Source organism: Plutella xylostella, chromosome 14 (genome assembly GCF_932276165.1).
Source record: "Plutella xylostella chromosome 14, ilPluXylo3.1, whole genome shotgun sequence".
Lineage (NCBI taxonomy): Eukaryota > Metazoa > Arthropoda > Insecta > Lepidoptera > Plutellidae > Plutella > Plutella xylostella.
Window position 1 is genome coordinate 9,024,488 of NC_063994.1, and position 17,407 is coordinate 9,041,894.

General features: G+C 37.9%; 1 protein-coding gene and 1 long non-coding RNA gene across 3 annotated transcripts in view; one reads left to right on the forward strand and one right to left on the reverse strand.

The window, feature by feature from the left end:
* Positions 1–17,407, reverse strand: part of LOC105392367 (hemicentin-1-like) — a 55,835-nt gene that overhangs the window by 5,628 nt on the left and 32,800 nt on the right. Inside the window, exons 18-37 of the mRNA XM_048625575.1 lie at positions 16,893–17,052; positions 15,981–16,105; positions 15,447–15,618; positions 14,894–14,988; positions 14,423–14,576; positions 14,056–14,177; positions 13,612–13,755; positions 13,055–13,189; positions 12,577–12,698; positions 11,826–12,056; positions 11,450–11,603; positions 10,949–11,066; positions 10,648–10,840; positions 10,169–10,388; positions 9,535–9,897; positions 9,176–9,327; positions 8,666–8,905; positions 7,124–7,286; positions 6,546–6,787; positions 5,696–5,821 (exon numbers count right to left, since the gene is read on the reverse strand). Of these exons, the coding sequence (XP_048481532.1) occupies positions 5,696–5,821; positions 6,546–6,787; positions 7,124–7,286; positions 8,666–8,905; positions 9,176–9,327; positions 9,535–9,897; positions 10,169–10,388; positions 10,648–10,840; positions 10,949–11,066; positions 11,450–11,603; positions 11,826–12,056; positions 12,577–12,698; positions 13,055–13,189; positions 13,612–13,755; positions 14,056–14,177; positions 14,423–14,576; positions 14,894–14,988; positions 15,447–15,618; positions 15,981–16,105; positions 16,893–17,052 (3,431 nt within the window). The remainder of the gene's footprint in view (positions 1–5,695; positions 5,822–6,545; positions 6,788–7,123; positions 7,287–8,665; positions 8,906–9,175; positions 9,328–9,534; positions 9,898–10,168; positions 10,389–10,647; positions 10,841–10,948; positions 11,067–11,449; positions 11,604–11,825; positions 12,057–12,576; positions 12,699–13,054; positions 13,190–13,611; positions 13,756–14,055; positions 14,178–14,422; positions 14,577–14,893; positions 14,989–15,446; positions 15,619–15,980; positions 16,106–16,892; positions 17,053–17,407) is intronic.
* On the forward strand, positions 506–2,084 carry LOC125489487. Of its 2 annotated transcripts, XR_007267039.1 has the most exons (4): positions 506–976; positions 1,087–1,259; positions 1,438–1,477; positions 1,567–2,084. It is a non-coding gene; the product is annotated as an uncharacterized LOC125489487 (long non-coding RNA). The 2 variants fall into 2 exon arrangements; XR_007267038.1 differs by having other exon boundaries at positions 506–1,259.

Below are 17,407 nucleotides of genomic sequence, written 5' to 3' on the forward strand. Positions count from 1 at the left end.
AAATGAAAAGTCTTCTTAAATGAGATCTGCCAGTGAAGAGTTCTAAAGCCGCTTTCCTTAAGGCAAAAGGGCTTTTAAGGGTCTTTAGCCGCCTCCAGCCCATTGGACTATCTTAGCCAGAAGACAGAAGGTGCTGGCTATATATGGGGGAGTACGCCTATATCACTTTATTAGACAATAGGGAATATGCAAGAGGTTCAAATAAAGGTCAAATATAATTTATAATAAACTTTGTTATTTTATAACTACGCCTCCATCAATATTTTTGATTATAATTTATTTTTGAGCAAGTAAATGAAGTTGAAAAGTACAAAAAAACTTCGGTAAATTCTAACTTCAGAGAAACGTCACCCATTTTCTTAAGGCGGATGTGACGTCAAAATTCTTTATATATCAATCTCAGAATAATAACTTCTTTGCGTTTACGGCGGAAGTTAAATAAATGTCAAGTGTAAACAAAGAAATGTTAATGTCACCGAGTGTTTGTGATGCTCGTTGTGATCAGGGGCGCGATTCATATCTCAACCGAAATATTTGTAAAGCGATACGAACGAGTTACGAGATGAAATCCGCAATGTTCAAAAACGCGATTCATAACACACATACTTTGATCTCGTTTTCATATCGCTAGTTCGTATTTGGATTGCTTGAGTGAAATGAATGAAACTATATTTTTTTAATTGTCATGCAAAAATAATAAATACTACCACTAATTGTTTTAAATAATTTTGTTCCTAAAATATATTTTGTTGGAATTAGTGACGATAGCAAGTATCAAGAAACGGCTTTTTAATTCAACGTTGAAGAAATTCATAACCTGTGGCACTTTTGACAGCCGCCATGTTTTCTACATAAAGTCATAAAAACAAACATAACAAACATTGATTTTCTTTGCTCATTTTCGTGTCAACGTAGTTTTTTTGGAAAATAAGAAGAAAGGAAGTTTAACTAACTTAGAGAAATACGACTGAGACATGTAAGTATCAATGTATTAACCTATTTTTTTTGAAATATAAATGTTACCGGTTGTAGTTAAGAAGGTATTGTAATTTACGATGTATCCAATTTCTGTTTGAATTGTTTTAGAATCATTAACGAGATGAACACAAGCAGCAGCCGATGTGCTTGAGTTGCAGAAGGAGCAACTGCGTTGTGAGAGGGCCACGGCTTCAGCCCTCACAATGATAGCTGAAGCAATGAACAGACAGGCTGCAGTCAATGAGAGGCTTCTTAAGCAGGGGCTCCTCATATGGAAAAAGGTTGGTTATTCCTAAATGTTTGGCTAAATAATAGAATAGAATTTAACTTAATTGTTGCCCCAATAATGTGTTAGGAAATCTGGTGTTGAATATTTATGTTACAGTTTAGTTTTGTTAGTGTCTGTCTGTAATTTTTTAGAACAATATCATACTGAACTTTTCATTTTGTCTTTTCTAGGCTAATGAAAGGAACAATCAAGACCAGACTTAAAGTAAAGGTAAGGTATAATATGTATACATAATTTATATCGGAATAACAAAATATTTTTATAGGTATTTGTTTTAACTATAAATTGAATATCCACAGATTTTAGCGGCGACGCAGTTGCGCGACCAGTGAAGCTCTGGCTCCGCGACCGGCGTGGAGCGCGCGGTCCGCGCGGCGCTGCTGCGCGGGAGGATCCCGTCCCTGCGCATTTGCCTGGCCTTCAATGGCCTCACGCCTCTCTTCTTCCTCTTCTTCATGCGTCAATTCAAACAGAGGAGCACCTGTGATTACTGATTACCTAAGTTCCTATATACAATAATAGTTTAATAATTGTTACAAAATATTGTATACATACATAAGTATTAATAATTATACAAAAGGCTAAAAGCATTTTGTGCCAGCCAACCTATAGGAGAGAATATGAGAAAAATAATAAGACTTTAATCTTTGATTGCCATTATCTGTAGCTTTATTAAGTGGTAAAGGGACCTAATTACTACCTATATTTTTTAGTATTTGTGATAATTCATAGAATTTATTAGTTCTATCAATAAATAAAATATACATGCATTACAATGTGTTTAATTCATTAACTTACAATTTGCACACTGAGGGAATGTGTATGCTTTCGGTTAAAATATTCTTCCTCATTCTGCGAGGGCCTCAGGCCAAAACCCACGCCAATCAAATAAATATCACTAATACAAGCTTACTATAAAGGAAAATTACGAATTCGGTAAAGATGGAAACGTATCTCGTAGGGACGGCTGTCCGGCTGAAAAATGGCTTGAAGATCTTGGAGAGATGCGTACAAGGTCAATTTCACAGTTTTTTGCAGTATTTTTTCTGAAAACGATCTAACAATTTCACCCTTTTCTTCGAAAGTTTAAAATCGCATAAACGTCAAAATATGACGGATAAGCGATATCAAAAAATTCAACAAAAATGACATGAATCGCGTCATTCTCCATTCGTTCATTCATTTTGCGATCTCGAAACGATCTTACTATGTAGCTTGGGTTTTAGTGCCATGTGAATCGCAATTTGACAACTCGTCCGTAAAAATCTGAAAACGAGATGAAAGCGACGGGGTTTTTTGTGACACGAATCACCTTCCAGATACGATGGATCACATAAAAATTCTTCCAATAGATCCTAGCCTCCTAAAACCTCTCCACTTCTTGTTTGATATGCTTGTTTGTTTGCAAAGTTTAGGAGTTTTTATATTTTTTGTTGGTAGTGTATGGGCTGCCACTAGTTGTTCTATTGTAATGAGGCGTAAACAGCCATTCGCTAGTCAACGAGCCACTCAAATATGCTCCATATTGCAACACAATAAATTTAAATTTGTATTGTAAGTATGACATGAACATGACACAAGTTGCTCTTTCTACTTTTAGGTTATAATGGCAGTCGTTAGTATATTTCAAAAGTTGTTATTTTTTTCTAAATTAAGTTATGGAAGAATTCTCGTAATCAGAAGAACTGGACACATTAAATTTATTACGCAGTATGAACGAGTAAACTGTGGCCAGCTGCGGAAAAGTTTTTATTATAAAATAAAAGATAATATGTATGTTATACGTTGATATTTTTGTAGAATTAAATTCGGGGATAATCATGTAGCATGTGAAAGAAAACATCGTGAGGAAACCTCAATATTTAGATTAAGCACATTTACATATGTGAACCCACCAATCCGCAGTGGACCAGCGTGGTGGGAAATGGTCCAAGCTTAGGAAGGGGGTTTAGACCTTTGAGATATGCACAATGGTTCCTTTCAAGAGAGCCAGGTGCAGATTCTTACACCCCCACAGATAATAGAATAGAATGACCCACTAACCCTAGCCTCTCTTACTGAGAACTAAAGTTACAGTAAGTACTTACATACAATACAAATATTACTTTATATTCATATTGCCATAATAGCGTAATATTGTGTACAAAGGTCCTCTGGTTTGCGCGCTCCCATTTCAAGGCTTTCTAGTAGCTATTTACGAGCTCCCATTACAAAACACTTACTGGTCACACTTTATTACCATTACAAAACAGCCACTGATAACACTTTATACACTTCCTTTTTCGTTTGTTACCATGACAACATTGGTTTGTTGAAAATACAAAAGTACTCTGTGATTACTTGATTAGGTAAAAAATCTATGCCGACTGACGGGACTCATTATTCTGAGCCGTGAAATTAAAAGATTATGACGTCACACCAGCCCGCCATCCTGACGGGAATTTTAAAGTGGTCGTGATGGTTGTAATTTTTTAACTTTCTTTAAAATACCTTAAATTACTTATTTTGGCGTTGAATTTTTTTTTACTATAATAAAGTGATGTAAAACTATCCAATAAAAGTATTTAAAAAATTTATGCATATTCCCTATTATGGCTTAAATTATGGTTTGTCACCGTGGTGAAAGGATTGGCCAGGTTAGCGTCAGCCGCTGATTGCCTAAAGTGTGCTGGACGTTGCATTTATGATTTATGATGATTCTTGTTGTTGTAGTCCTATAAATAAATAAATAAATATGTGCGGACATCTCACACACGGCCATCCGACCCCAAGCTAGGCAGAACCTGTGTTATGGGTGTCGGACAGCTGATATATCTACACAAATACATAGATAGATAGATACTAAATATAAATATCAACACACAAGACCCGAGTACAAATATCTGTCTTTAAACAAATATCTGCCCCAGCCGGGAATCGAACCCGGGACCTTCGGCTCAGTAGTCAGGGTCACTAACCACTACGCCAACGGTCGGCAACAGGCGGACCGCGGTCCGTTTGCGGACCGCGAAAGGTTGAACCTCGGACCGCCAAATATTGTAATGTAGGCATGTAAAGTATAAATAAATACGTAATATTTTGAACCAATCTAACTTAGCACCTACATAATCTGATTAATCTGTTTTACAACATCGATATCGATCAAAAACATCGCGCTGTCGCGTCGCCCGCGCCGTCGAGTCGCCGCGCGCGCTCTGTTCATAGTACTTATAGCTTCTCCGACAACCATAATAATTATAATAAGGAGAACTCTCAAGAAGACAGTGCAGTGTTTACAAAATTTTTGGCCGATCTTATCAACGAATACGTCACAAGGTTCCAAGACTTTGCAGAGATGGGCAAGCTATCTCTGTTTCTTAAGTCACCCTTTGAAGTTGATGCAGCCGCCGAATGGATAGACGTGGCCGCCAAGCAAAAGTCCTTGCTGCCAAGTTATTTCAAAAGGCGTCACATGAAATGAAAATAATGAATCTGCCAACAAACCTGTCAACCTTTTCAAAATTTTTAGATTTTTTTGAAAAAACAAATATCGTTTGAGATTAACAGACGCTCACTTAGAAGACACTCTTCGAATTAGCTGTTCTTCACGAGAATCAAACTATAAAAACATGGCTCAAGACAGCTAATGCAATTTTTCTCACTAATTTTAGTAATAAATGGCTGTTCTGACTGAATTATTATTAGTTTTTTTTTCTGGACCTTTTAAAATTTTGCGACCAATATCCGGACTCTACCTAAAACTACTTGCCGACCCCTGCACTACGCCATTCGGTCGTCAAAGTTCAAGTCCTATGACACCCCATAGGTGCAGAGGGTCTCCAGAAAGTCCAAACGTCCACAGCTCGCTTTCAACGCTTCGGCGCCATGTTTGGACAGGGCGTCCACGGGAGTGCCATCCATTTAGGGGCTGCCAGTCAAAGGCAATATGGGGCGTTAGTAGCTCCTCTTCGGTGACGTTTGTACGGAAGATTAAACCAGACCTGCACGTTATCTCCAAGCAGTTCGTCCCGCGGCAGTGCCGGGCCCGGGTTTGAGTCCCGGCGCCGCACGCGGCCGAGCACGCCGACCATGCGGACCACGACGACCAGCGGGCGGACCACGAGTCCTGATCATGATTGTAACCTAACCTAACCTATCACGTGAGCATCGAAGTAGAAAAAAAGGCGGAAGGAAGCTCGCTAGCTAAAAAATGAGGCACAACAATGGTGGTGACACGAGAGTGTGTGTTATGAGGTGCGACGTAATTGGCGCGCGGCAGCGGACTGACTTACATACCTTGAGTGTGAATGTGTGTGTTTCGGGCTCGTCGTAACAATGAAATTGACTTACTTAGGGTGCCTAATTTTTTAGTTAGCGAGCTTCCTTCCGCCTTTTTTTCTACTTCGATGTCTGTATGTTGATAACCCTGACTCGGTCTTAGTATTGTACCTGCACGTTATCTCCAACGCAGTGGGTCCCGCGACAGCGCCGGGTCCGGGTTTGAGTCCCGGCGCCGCACGCGGCCGAACACGTTGACCACACCGACCAGGACGACCAGCGGGCGGACGACGAGTCCTGACGATGAAGGGTGTGTCACTACATTACCGGTAATTATACAGGATTTTTCAAAAGTAAGTTACTAAGAGAGTCAATCTAAACAATTAGGGCCTTGCCACAAAAACTTAGACAGTGTTTAACAGGTGTTTAGCGCTGTGAAACGCCTACAAAATCTGTCAAATTTCGTTTTAAACACTTGTTAAACAGTGTTTAAAGTTTTTTGCGGTAGTACAGTTATAGTTTGAAACATTTGGAAATTCGCAAAAAAACTAATCTTACACACTATCATGTGACTTCAAACTACCTAGACAGAGCCTGTACAGGATTCAGACAGCTTATTATATATACACTGAGTTGCAGAAAGGATCTTTAAGTTAATGTCGGCATTAAATGTATTGTTGCCTTGCTTAGACAGTATACGGACAGAAAGAGACAGACATAGATTTAATGTCGACATTAGCTTAAAGTCCCTTTCTGCAACTCGGCAATACATACACAAATGCATAAACAAGTTATAGGTAAACAACAAGAGATGGCGCTGGTAATACCACTATTTATTTCGTAAATAAAATAACACTAATTATCCTGTCACAAAAGAGGAAATGTTATTTATAGCTGTTCCCGTGCGTTTTCAAACGTTTTCCTGTTGATAATCCGGGGTAGAAAGTCCTATAATTATGTTTTTCCAGGGTATCAGCAGCATATTACATTACATGGAGAGTAGGTAACAAACATCCATTACCTCACATTCAGGCATTCGACATTTCCTTTCCTCCTCCCGCTTTCCTTTGCACGTGGTTTCTTCAACCACCACAAAGTTCCCGCCCACATTGTCTATGCCTGTATAATCTATGGTGCTACGACTGTCAGTGGAGAGTCCTTGTTCTGAGGTGTGAACACAGGAGCGGGCTCGATGTTGGTAGCCGACACCGCAAGTCGCGTTGCATAGACTCCAAGAGGAAAATGGTGTCCATTTTCCGGGCACTGGAATTTTGAGAGCAATTGATTATAAATATGTCAATAAGTGAAAATTATGTAGTCACACAATTTTAATTTTGCTACGGGTAAAATAAGACCTAGTTTTTTTCATCTAGTTACATCTCTAGATGACTAAACTGTATTTTTGGTGTGTGGTGCTAGACACCGAATACAGAATTCTTATCTTTTAAAGAAGAAGAAGAGGAGATAATATCTTGCCCTTGACCTATTTTTTTTTCTGTTACTGGACTCTTAAGATTAACAAAGTTTGGCACATCCAAAAGCTAAAAAGATATTTATTTATTTATTGACCATTTTCTGTAAAGTACGAAAAATACTCACCTAAAACTATAACTTTATAATCCCAGCTAGCCTTCCCGGCGCTGTTCTCAGCCACGCATTGGTATAAACCCGCGTCCTCAACGGTCGTCCGCCATATTGTGACTATTCTGTTGTCTATAGCTGTTTGCACGTTGTCTGTGCCCGTACTTAGAGGTACTCTGTTCTGTGGAAAATAGTAGATTATATAGCCAAACCAGGAATATAAAAACCCTGTATTAAGAGCGCTACATTCGCGTTGAGGACTGCAACACTAAGTATAGTCATACCAATGTGAATTGGCCATGCTCAAATTTATAATAGTAATTTTTTATGATTTATTTTGAAAAGAGTGTCAGTAGCTCAGTGAGAAGATATATTCTATGGGTTCTTTGGAACTTAAGTAACATGACGTGTACTAACAGTCTAACGGTGAAGGAAAACATCGTGCAAACCCACATTTAGATTACAGTTGTGTAGGTATTTACCGGCCCACTCATTAACGGAAATTTGAAAATAGATAAATTGACCTAAAGGCATATTTGCTGAAATGGTTTTAAGCATTCAAAAGACAAGAGTAAGTGGCTTAATATTTTTCATCCTCACAGGAATTCGAAATAAAGGTAGGGATTTAAAATACATCTTAGCCTCTTACAGGTTTGCATGCAGAACTAGGTATGTAATGAGAAAGTTAAACCCATTGACTGGATAAAATATGTGTAGGTACCTATAATTAGTCAAAATTAGAACCTAAATATTCAACCAATTTAATATGTAGGTATTCATATGATATATCGCAAATGTCTCGGATTCGCCGTCCCTTGATGAGTCGCTTTCACTGCCACCAAGATTAATAAACAATTTTTAATTTCTGTTTCAATTACTGTAATGTAGTTAATAAAAACTACAGTAATAGCTTAAAAAATTGCCAATTTATTTGCTCATACTATACTATATACCAACAAGTCATTTTGACAATAGCATCAGTTATGTTATCACGAGAAATAAAGTCCAATCCCACGGAATTTTACTCCGACAAATACTCGTATATGTGGTAAATTAGTTTCCTTTCACGGCTATGGATAGTTTTCGGCATTTAGAAACACAAAAAACTCACAAAAGCTATAATAAACACTACGCATTGACAGCACCACAGTTTGACAGCAATAGACAAATGACTTTTTGAGTTTATGACACTTTGTGATACCAGTGCAAGAAAAAAGTTCTATTGCTTTTCCGCAATATGGCGAGGGTTTTTATATTCCTGGTTTGGCTATAATAAATTTATAATAGGTATTTCAGTACCTATGTAATCTTGCTCATTTTGTTCTTATTGTGTCGGTAAATACCAAGGTAACTAGTAAGACTAGTTAGAGTTTGTAATTGTGGTAAAAGTCAGTGACTGATGCTAATCCTGACAGGGTAATACCTATGTCCCTAAAAGAGACTTAGGAGGACATGAGAATACAATGTTTCTAACCTGCACGTGACCAAGAGATGATAATCTCGCAGATATGTTAAAAATACATTGTTTTCACTTCTAAATTTATGTAAAACATGGCTAACCTTGTACCAAACAACCTGAGGTTTCGGTTCACCATCAACCAGACATCTCAGCACAGCACTGCGACCTAATTTCACAGTAACACTGCTCTCATTTCCCGCCATTTCCGAACTGGCCGCAGCTATAGATGGCGCCACCTCCACTCTCACATTGAATGCGACCTCTGTAGATCCAACCTTGTTAGTCAGTATGCAGCTGTAGTGGCCAGTATCTGTGGTTTTTGTCTTGTTTATTATCTGCAAAATAGGTTATTACTTAATTTAGTAAAAATAAATTTTCAGCAATTAGTTAGACTTAAGCTGTTTTTGCGTTTTTTACTTAGACTTCTAAATTCTAGGTCCTGGGTATTGTGAGTTAGGTTCTACGTTCTAGAAATTGGAATTAGCAAGAACAAAGCGGTTTTGAGAAAAACGCTTTTATAAAAATGATAAAGAAGCCGGAGGACAGATTCTATAATAAATGTACTATGGTAGTGCGAGGGTGGAATTATTTGTAGCAGGAAGATAACTCACCAAAGTACCTCCATATTCGTTTAACACTCTTCCACGTTTGAACCACGTGACGTTAGCTACAGGGTGGCCCGCTGCGGGGCAGGATAACTTCAACGGTTGCCCTTTACTTATTCTTATTAGAGGAATATCTGCATCAGGTTTTAGGGGTGGTTCTGAAAAAATATAAAATAAATAGAATTAGATCTTGTAACCAAAAAAAAATTAAAACTATTAAGTACCGACATCTCCTCCCACGTAAAACTATCCAATTATTCATTAACAAACGATTGTTTCCACGAATAATTCCAGAATTTTAGTGTTATTGTATTAGGTTTCTTGTTTTCTGTAAGTACTTATATTGTTGTTCACAGTGGATCAAATAAATGTTTTTCCTTCTTTGTTTCTTATCATGCGTTGTAAATCTTGTAAAACGGGAAATAACTTACCCAAAACATCTACTAAATATTCGAACTTCGCTTCACCCACTTGATTCATGGCAACACATTGATACGTTCCCGACTGTTCAAATGTCGCCTTATTTGATACCAGAATCTCCCCGAAATCTGTCAATATCATCTTCTCATCTTTCAATGGATTACCGTCTTTATACCAAAGCAGATAAGGTTCAGGGTAGCCGGAGCCATAGCATGTGAGGTAAAATGGTGAACCCGACAGTACTTCTAAAGTTGTAAAGTTAGATAGATCTGTTTCTTGGTATAGTGATGTAGATATTTTTGGAGGTTCTGAAAGTATAATGTGTTACATGATTATTTTATCGTTTTCATGATGTTTCATAGGTACAGTGTTAAAGTCTTTCAGCAACGAATACAGAAGATTATTAGGTTAGAAGGGTTTTTCTAATGGATGAAATCTTTTCGAGTACATTTATGTTTAAGTATAAATAAAATTGATAAATAGGCATGCCCCTATTATATTCCCTATTCTATGTTTCCTATACTATGTAATAGTCGATCCTTTATTTAATATTATTATGAACTATTAAAAAAAACATACCTAAAGTATAAACTTTAACAACGCCAACATCAGTCCCTGCTTCATTACTCGCCACACAATAGTACTCGTGGAGCCTCGAACCCGCGACCCCCGACACGTCTAACTCTAGCAATACCGCGTCGTGGACGCTGGTTGCGATAATGTTGCCATGTTGCATCCATTGTATGAGTGGCGTAGGGTTGCCAGTCGCGTGGCATGTGATGCGGGTTGGTTTGGTTAACTGTAATGAATAAACATAAAAATATGGAGCATTTGTATTGCATTAAGTCTCCTATACTCCAAAACTGCGTCAGTTTTGTGTTCTGAATAACAAGTTTGTGAGCAACTAAGGCAAAACAAAGATGTTATCGTTGATGGCATGCGTCATAAATCTAACCATCATACAAGTATTTCATTCTACCTCTATCTGATTATAAGTATTTAATTAGGTATATCTGATTCCAGTACTTCTCGGAGGAATAAGAAAAGCAAAAACTCACCTCAACCTCAACTACATTAGTAACAACCCCATCGCTCCTCACTTCAACCCTCGGCGGTGTAACAACAGTGACTCTATACACCACATGCGCCGCGGCGGCCATGTTGCACGCGTCGCACCGGAAGGAACCGGAAGCGGAAACCGACGCGTTGCTTGTTTGCAGGGAACTGTTTGTTATGTGCCAGTGTGAGTTGCTGGAAATGAGGTTGATTAACTTGATTATAAAGTGTTATTATTTTTGGGTTATAATAAAAACAAATTGGAATAAGTAATCAGGCATGTACGTAGGTGGGTATACTTACTTGTAAGACCATGTAACTTTTGGCTTTGGATATCCTTTGGCATTACAATCTAATGTCGCATTCATTCCTTCTTTTAACGTTACATCGAGGACTTCAAAATCAGATATGAAAGGGGGAACTGAAATTAAAAACTAAAATAATATGAGTTGGTCTATCAAGAAGCCTAATTTGCAACAAATAAACGCCGTTTTTTTAAACAGGGTCTCAATGGATTATACTTTAAAATTCATGATTTTTAACACTTTTAGGGTGAGGAAAAAAAGGGGAGGTCCTTGCCCTACTGTGAGAAAATAAGTTGTTTTTTAGCTCTAGGACATGTCATGCACAAAAGTTACCTGATTAACCAACTTTACACCCCAACAAGCAAATATTAAGAGAAACGAAAGTGGTTCAAAATGACAGATTGCGAGGCCTTTTAGGATTACATATATTATTTACAACATCCTGTCTGATCTCAGAGCTGTAAATAATATTCATTAATCTGAATATAAAATATCGTACCTAGGACATCCACAGTGAATCGTCTTGCTATAACCCCGTGTGTGTTGCTAACGACACATTTGTATAGTCCCGTGTGTTGTAGCTTTACATTCCGCAGCTTCAAATACTCTTTGTCTTCACCAGGCAAAGGTTTGGAGTTGAACAGCCATTTAATCTGTAAAATAGATTTTGTCTACGATAATTTAAAAGTTCCAGGGGAAAGTTTAACTTCAAGTAAAGAGTTTACTGTGGAATATTATAAATGAAACATAGTCCACATAGATGGCAGCAGATGTCAAACTAACCTATATCGCGGAATAGAATTCCCACCGAGATTCAAAAATATTTTAATAAATTTTGTCGTAAGTAATCAAAGATGTAAAAAAACATAACATACCTCACCCACAGGCTTAGCATCAACGGTACAGTCGAGCACAGAATCCTCTCCTCTCACCACTAGTACAGTCTCGCTCACAAGTGCCACAAAGCGCGGCGGCCACTCGACATTTATGCTGACGGTACTGTGAGCCGAGCCCACGGAGTTGCTGACTGTACACGCGTAGGTAGACGCGTTGTGGCGAGATATGTTCGAGAATGATAGGTTTCCAAGGGATATTAGCTGGGCATCCTGAGAAAATAGAGGTTTTTGTTTTGTAGACGCTACGCTACGAGCAGCCTATCACTAGCGCAAGCGAGCCTAAGGTAAAGCATATATAAATGCAATAAATAAGAGCATCAAATTTAATTTATTATTCTATTAAATCCCCTGTTACTAGTGCTAGAGTTTAAGTTACTTTTATTTTTGATATAATTAAGTATATAATGTTATCTATTATTTGTATTTTTAAAATGTATTGTGTTTAGTTTATAATATGGGCCACTGATGCCTGAAATAAAGGTTTATTATTATTATTATTCAATATAGCAGAAATATTATCACACGTAATAATAATTTTGGTATTTAGGTACGTTTCGCCTCTGAAATATTACTCGTAGTTTTTTTCTACTAGTAGTAAGAACTAGCAAGCTAACTCGGGAGCCTCCTTTCGTGCACCGCATATTATATTTATTGCAACCACTTGAACAAGAATATATTCATTTTACGACGAATAAAAATGTTTTCTTTCTTTCTAATGCTAAGATCGAACCTTGTACCATTTGACAGTGCAGCGTTCACTCCTGCACACGGGACATTGCAGTGTGGGGCTCGACCCCTCCAGCACAGTGACTGTGGACTGGGACGAGTCTGACTGCATCATGGTTGGCAGGGCTGAAACAAATGCACACAATCCTATTAATGTTATAAAGGCGAAAGTTTGTGAGTATGTGTCTGGGTGTGTTGGTGTGTGGTTTACTTCTTCACGTCCAAACGACTGAACCGATTTTAATGAAATTTGGTATGTAGTTAGCTGACACCCTGGATTAAAACATGGGCTCTATACATAATATAGCGGAATTGCCACGGGAAAACTTTTTAAGGCGAAGCGAAGCTCGCGGGACCAGCTAGTGATAGATAAAAGAGGTGTTATCTGTAGGTCCAAGTTTATTTTTGTGTAATTAGGTAGCCATAGTTTTCAATTTTAGATAATTCTAAGGCGAATGTGACAATGTAATGTAGGTACTTACGGTATATCTGTACTTCCACAGTCTTGTTTGAACTGCCAACTTTATTTTTAGCCACACAAGTGTAGTTGCCACTGAGCTCTTCAGATGGAGATTTTATAGTCAACGATCCGTCGAAATTTATATCATATTGGTCATCTGAAAACAGAAAAACCGCACAATTATTTACTAGGGTTAGATAGTTACATAAAAACAAAATAGCTTCCCACTTTCTGGCCCTATGAAAAAAGCATTTATTGAAAACATGTTAAATGAAATGTTTAAGGTAAGGCTTTAATGTAAAACTTCTAAAAGTACTTAAAGAATTTGGATATTTGAAAGAATTGGTTCTATTGGCGGGACTGTTGATGAACCGTTTAGAAGCTGTCAATTTAGTATCTGAGGTTTAAAAAACAGATATTAAGTGCCAATTTCTCCATAGTCGGTTAAACCATAACCAGGGAGTAGCGGTTGACTTTTGACACATCTGTCATGAATTTTATATGGAGATGACGTTTAATTTATAAATCAATCCCTGTCGGTTAGATAACCGACTATGGAGAAATTGGCACTAAACATACCAATATCAAGAAAGCGTCCATCTCTGGTCCAAGCCACGAAGGGCCGCGGACGCCCGCCGGTCCGACATGAGATGGTCACCGCCAGGTCCATGGTGGTCGCTATGTACGGACCCGTGAAGTTTTCCGGCAGAATGGACGGTGCTTCTGTAGGATAATAAATTGAGATATTTGATAGATCCATAGTGCAGTCTGGCTCAGAGAAACTTCTCTCAGGTAGCATTGTCGATCTAACATGGGTCAGTTTTATTTGCCCCAGATAGTACAGTCTACCATTCTGTGTAGGTGTAAGGTGAAACCTCTATGACGCTAGATGCTACATGTTAATTTTCTTATTACTATTTTAAAATGTTAATCCTATCTAACATTTTGTTAGTAGCATAGATGTTTAATTTAATTCTTAGGAGGCATAGAGGAAAGCTAATAATAAAATTAAATGTTAAGTACCTAGAACATCAAGCGTAATAGTCTTCCTAGAGGCTCTCACGCCGTTGTCAGCTACGCATGAATACTTCCCGTAATGTTTCTCCGACGCATTGGTTATGTAAAGGTTACCAACTTCATTGAAACTGAAACAAGAAAAGCCATTATTTACTTGTGGTTCATCTTTTAGGGCAACGAAGCGGCATTCGGCTTGACGACCGATGACCAATGGTGTAGTGGTTATATAGTGACCTACCATTGACCCTGACTGCTATATCAAAGGTCCCGGGTTCGATCCTGGCCGGCGGCCTTGACGGCCTTGTACATTGTGGCCTTGGATCTTGGGTGTTAATATGTTGGGTTTAATATGTAACTGTGTAGTACCTCATACCTAAAGTCACTGGTATTAGCAGTCAACAGCTCCTCCTGAAACTCCCACTCAATGGTGGGCACCGGGAACCCCACAGCGTCACAACTGAGAGTGATGTTGTCACCCTTTAGGACTTCCTCGGACGATTGCAATGGCGGCTCTATGTATGGAGGAACTGAAAGAAAATGAAACATTTTGTTTTATACTTCAATATTAAAACTGATTTGCATAAATAAAGAATTTGAAAGTTAGTAGCTACAGAAACCCTCTAAATACCGCTGTAGCCACACTACGAGTAGGTAGTGCATTACTTATAACTTATAAAGGGTGGAATTATAGGTAAGTAATGATTACTTTTCTAGCTTGACCATTTATTATACCATGAGCTTGACAGAATCTAAAGATCGAGAGCTGATATAAGTTTAATGCTACGCTTTAAGTGAAGTTGCTAAATTCCACTGTGTACCCATATTAATTTAAATTAGTACTCACCCCATACGTAAACGTTGTATGTGATGGTGGCATTCCCGTGGGGGTTTGTGGCCACACACGTGTAGTCACCGAAATCCGTAAGATTTGCCACGAACCTATAACAATCACAAGTGTGTGTTTTTTGTTTTTTTTGTGTGTGTCCTATAGTTATTGTGTCATAAAAAGTAGCAAGAGCTCTTTAATATCATCTTTATCAGCCCGTAATTGTCTAATGATTTTTTCCAAGCAGCCCCATAGAACTCTGTCCTCGGCCTTCCCCATCCAATCTCTACCGGCTATCTGTCTAAGGGCTTCCACTCATAAACACGATACGATATCTAGTCATTTAGGTAAGTATGTGTAAGGGTTCTAAGGTGCTCCAGTGGGCGGGATGGCGTCCCACACTTCATTTACTTCATCTTGTTCTCTACTGGGGAACTCGTCTACTCTATTTCTATCTACAGGGTGTCCCGTAAATAGTGGACCAGCGAAAGACACAGTACCTATATGACTCATAGAACAAAAGTTGTTAAGATTTACCCTCTGTATATAAGTTATGATAAAACCCACTAACCGTAACTCAAAGTCATCATCGACATATTTCCGTCTCTCGCTAATAAGACCTCCATTTTGTCTCCATTCTACCCTGGGTGCAGGGATGCCGGATACAATACAGGGCAATTCCACTAGTTCACCTTCCAACACGTCTACAGTCGGTTCTGATGGTGGGAGTATTGTTGGTGGTTCTGTAATAGAAGAAAAAAATATTATCATTAAGGTACGGTCAGGGTCACCTACATTAAGTACTAAGTACCTTGATAACCCCTCACATCCCGAGAAATCAGATAAGCACACTTATTGTGTCTGGTTTACCAATGGGTCACCGGGAGGTAAGCGGTTAAACTCACAAACTGTAAATTGAATAAATATGAAAGAATGTACCTACTAAAGAGCGGGTGCGAGTATTCAAAACAAAACTATCATTTTCCATTGCGAATTCCTGGGGTAAGAAAGGCTGAAAACACAATGTCGAAAAGTTTTTTTTTTCTATATTGGGTAGGTACTTACTTATAATACTACGCGAAAAAAATATATTTTAATAACTAACCATAAACAATTAACGTGAAGTCCTTCTTCGCAGCTCCCAGCGCGCTGGCGGCAGCGCAAGTGTACGAGCCAGAGTCATGCGCTCTCGCTTTGTCTATGACTAAGTCGTTGTCTTCTGTTAAATATCTGAAAAAAAAACAACAATGGGTTACATACATAGAGAAAAAATAATTAATTACATAATTATCTAACTGAAGTCATAAATTAGCGAATAACTTTTGAATTACTGAACTGAATTCGGTAAGAAACGTTTAAATATTGGTTTACGGATGCATAGCTACAAGGTCATTGATTGATAGATACAAAACAAGTCATGATGGGCACAAATATATGGAAGCTGGGCCCAGCACCAATAGAAATGAGTGATACGTCGTTGAAAAGGTATTTTTTTGCAGAATATGAATAACTGAAGCGCTAGTTCCTGATTTACTGTTCAATTAGAATAATCGTACCTTGAAAGTTTTTATATTTTATTTCTGTAATTTTAATGTTTTTGTTATTTTTTCACATTCATTTTTATTTTTTATAACAAAATTATCATCTTTCATTATAATATTATATTTGTTTATTATCTCAGTAAGTAAAACCAGCTGAAAGTAATTTCTCCCATTTTAATAATACGTGTTTACGTGTAATACGCCCTAACTGTCATCAGGCGAGAGAGTGCAATTCCATAGAAAAATACTTCCTTCCGACGAATATATTTCAAAATGGACAACTTATACGCATTTGTCGTCATAACATTTTTTTTCTCACTTGAAAAGAGCTATCCAACGATGTATGAGTTGTATGACTCAACTTTATTGGACATAGGTCCCAAAACGCCCATTGTCATTTACAACCGATACAGACACACATCATAAACTCATAACACCTCATATTTTTTTCATCTGTGGTTAAAATTACAACTTACACATTACTAGAATATGGCACAGATTGGTGTTCCTTGGTCCAAGTGACTATGGGTCGGGGTTCGCCGCTCGCTTTACATGACAACTGTATCTTGTGTCCCGCTCGCACTTGCATAGGCTGGTCGTATTTGCTGTCCCTCTCTAGTTGAAATTGAGGTGCATCTGTAAATAAAATAAAAATAGGTTTGTACCTATGTATGTGGAGCAATAGGTAATAAAATTCCATCACGAATAGACTAGATAGACTTAATTCGAATCTAATAAAAAGCTTTTCCCCTGAAATTACCGAAATAAAAAGTAAGTAACGTACATAATCTGTTCTTATTTATCTGGGTTGTGTACATAAGTACCTACTTATAAATAAATATAACTGCAATGTTTATCTGAATCTTTTAAGCAGGTTTTGGATGGAAGAGCAAGTATTCTAATAAATATTTTGGTCATTTTTATCTAAATTCAGCAGTTCATATAGTTTGTTTACTGAAGAGTAATAGGAGTAAGATAATAAATATCATAA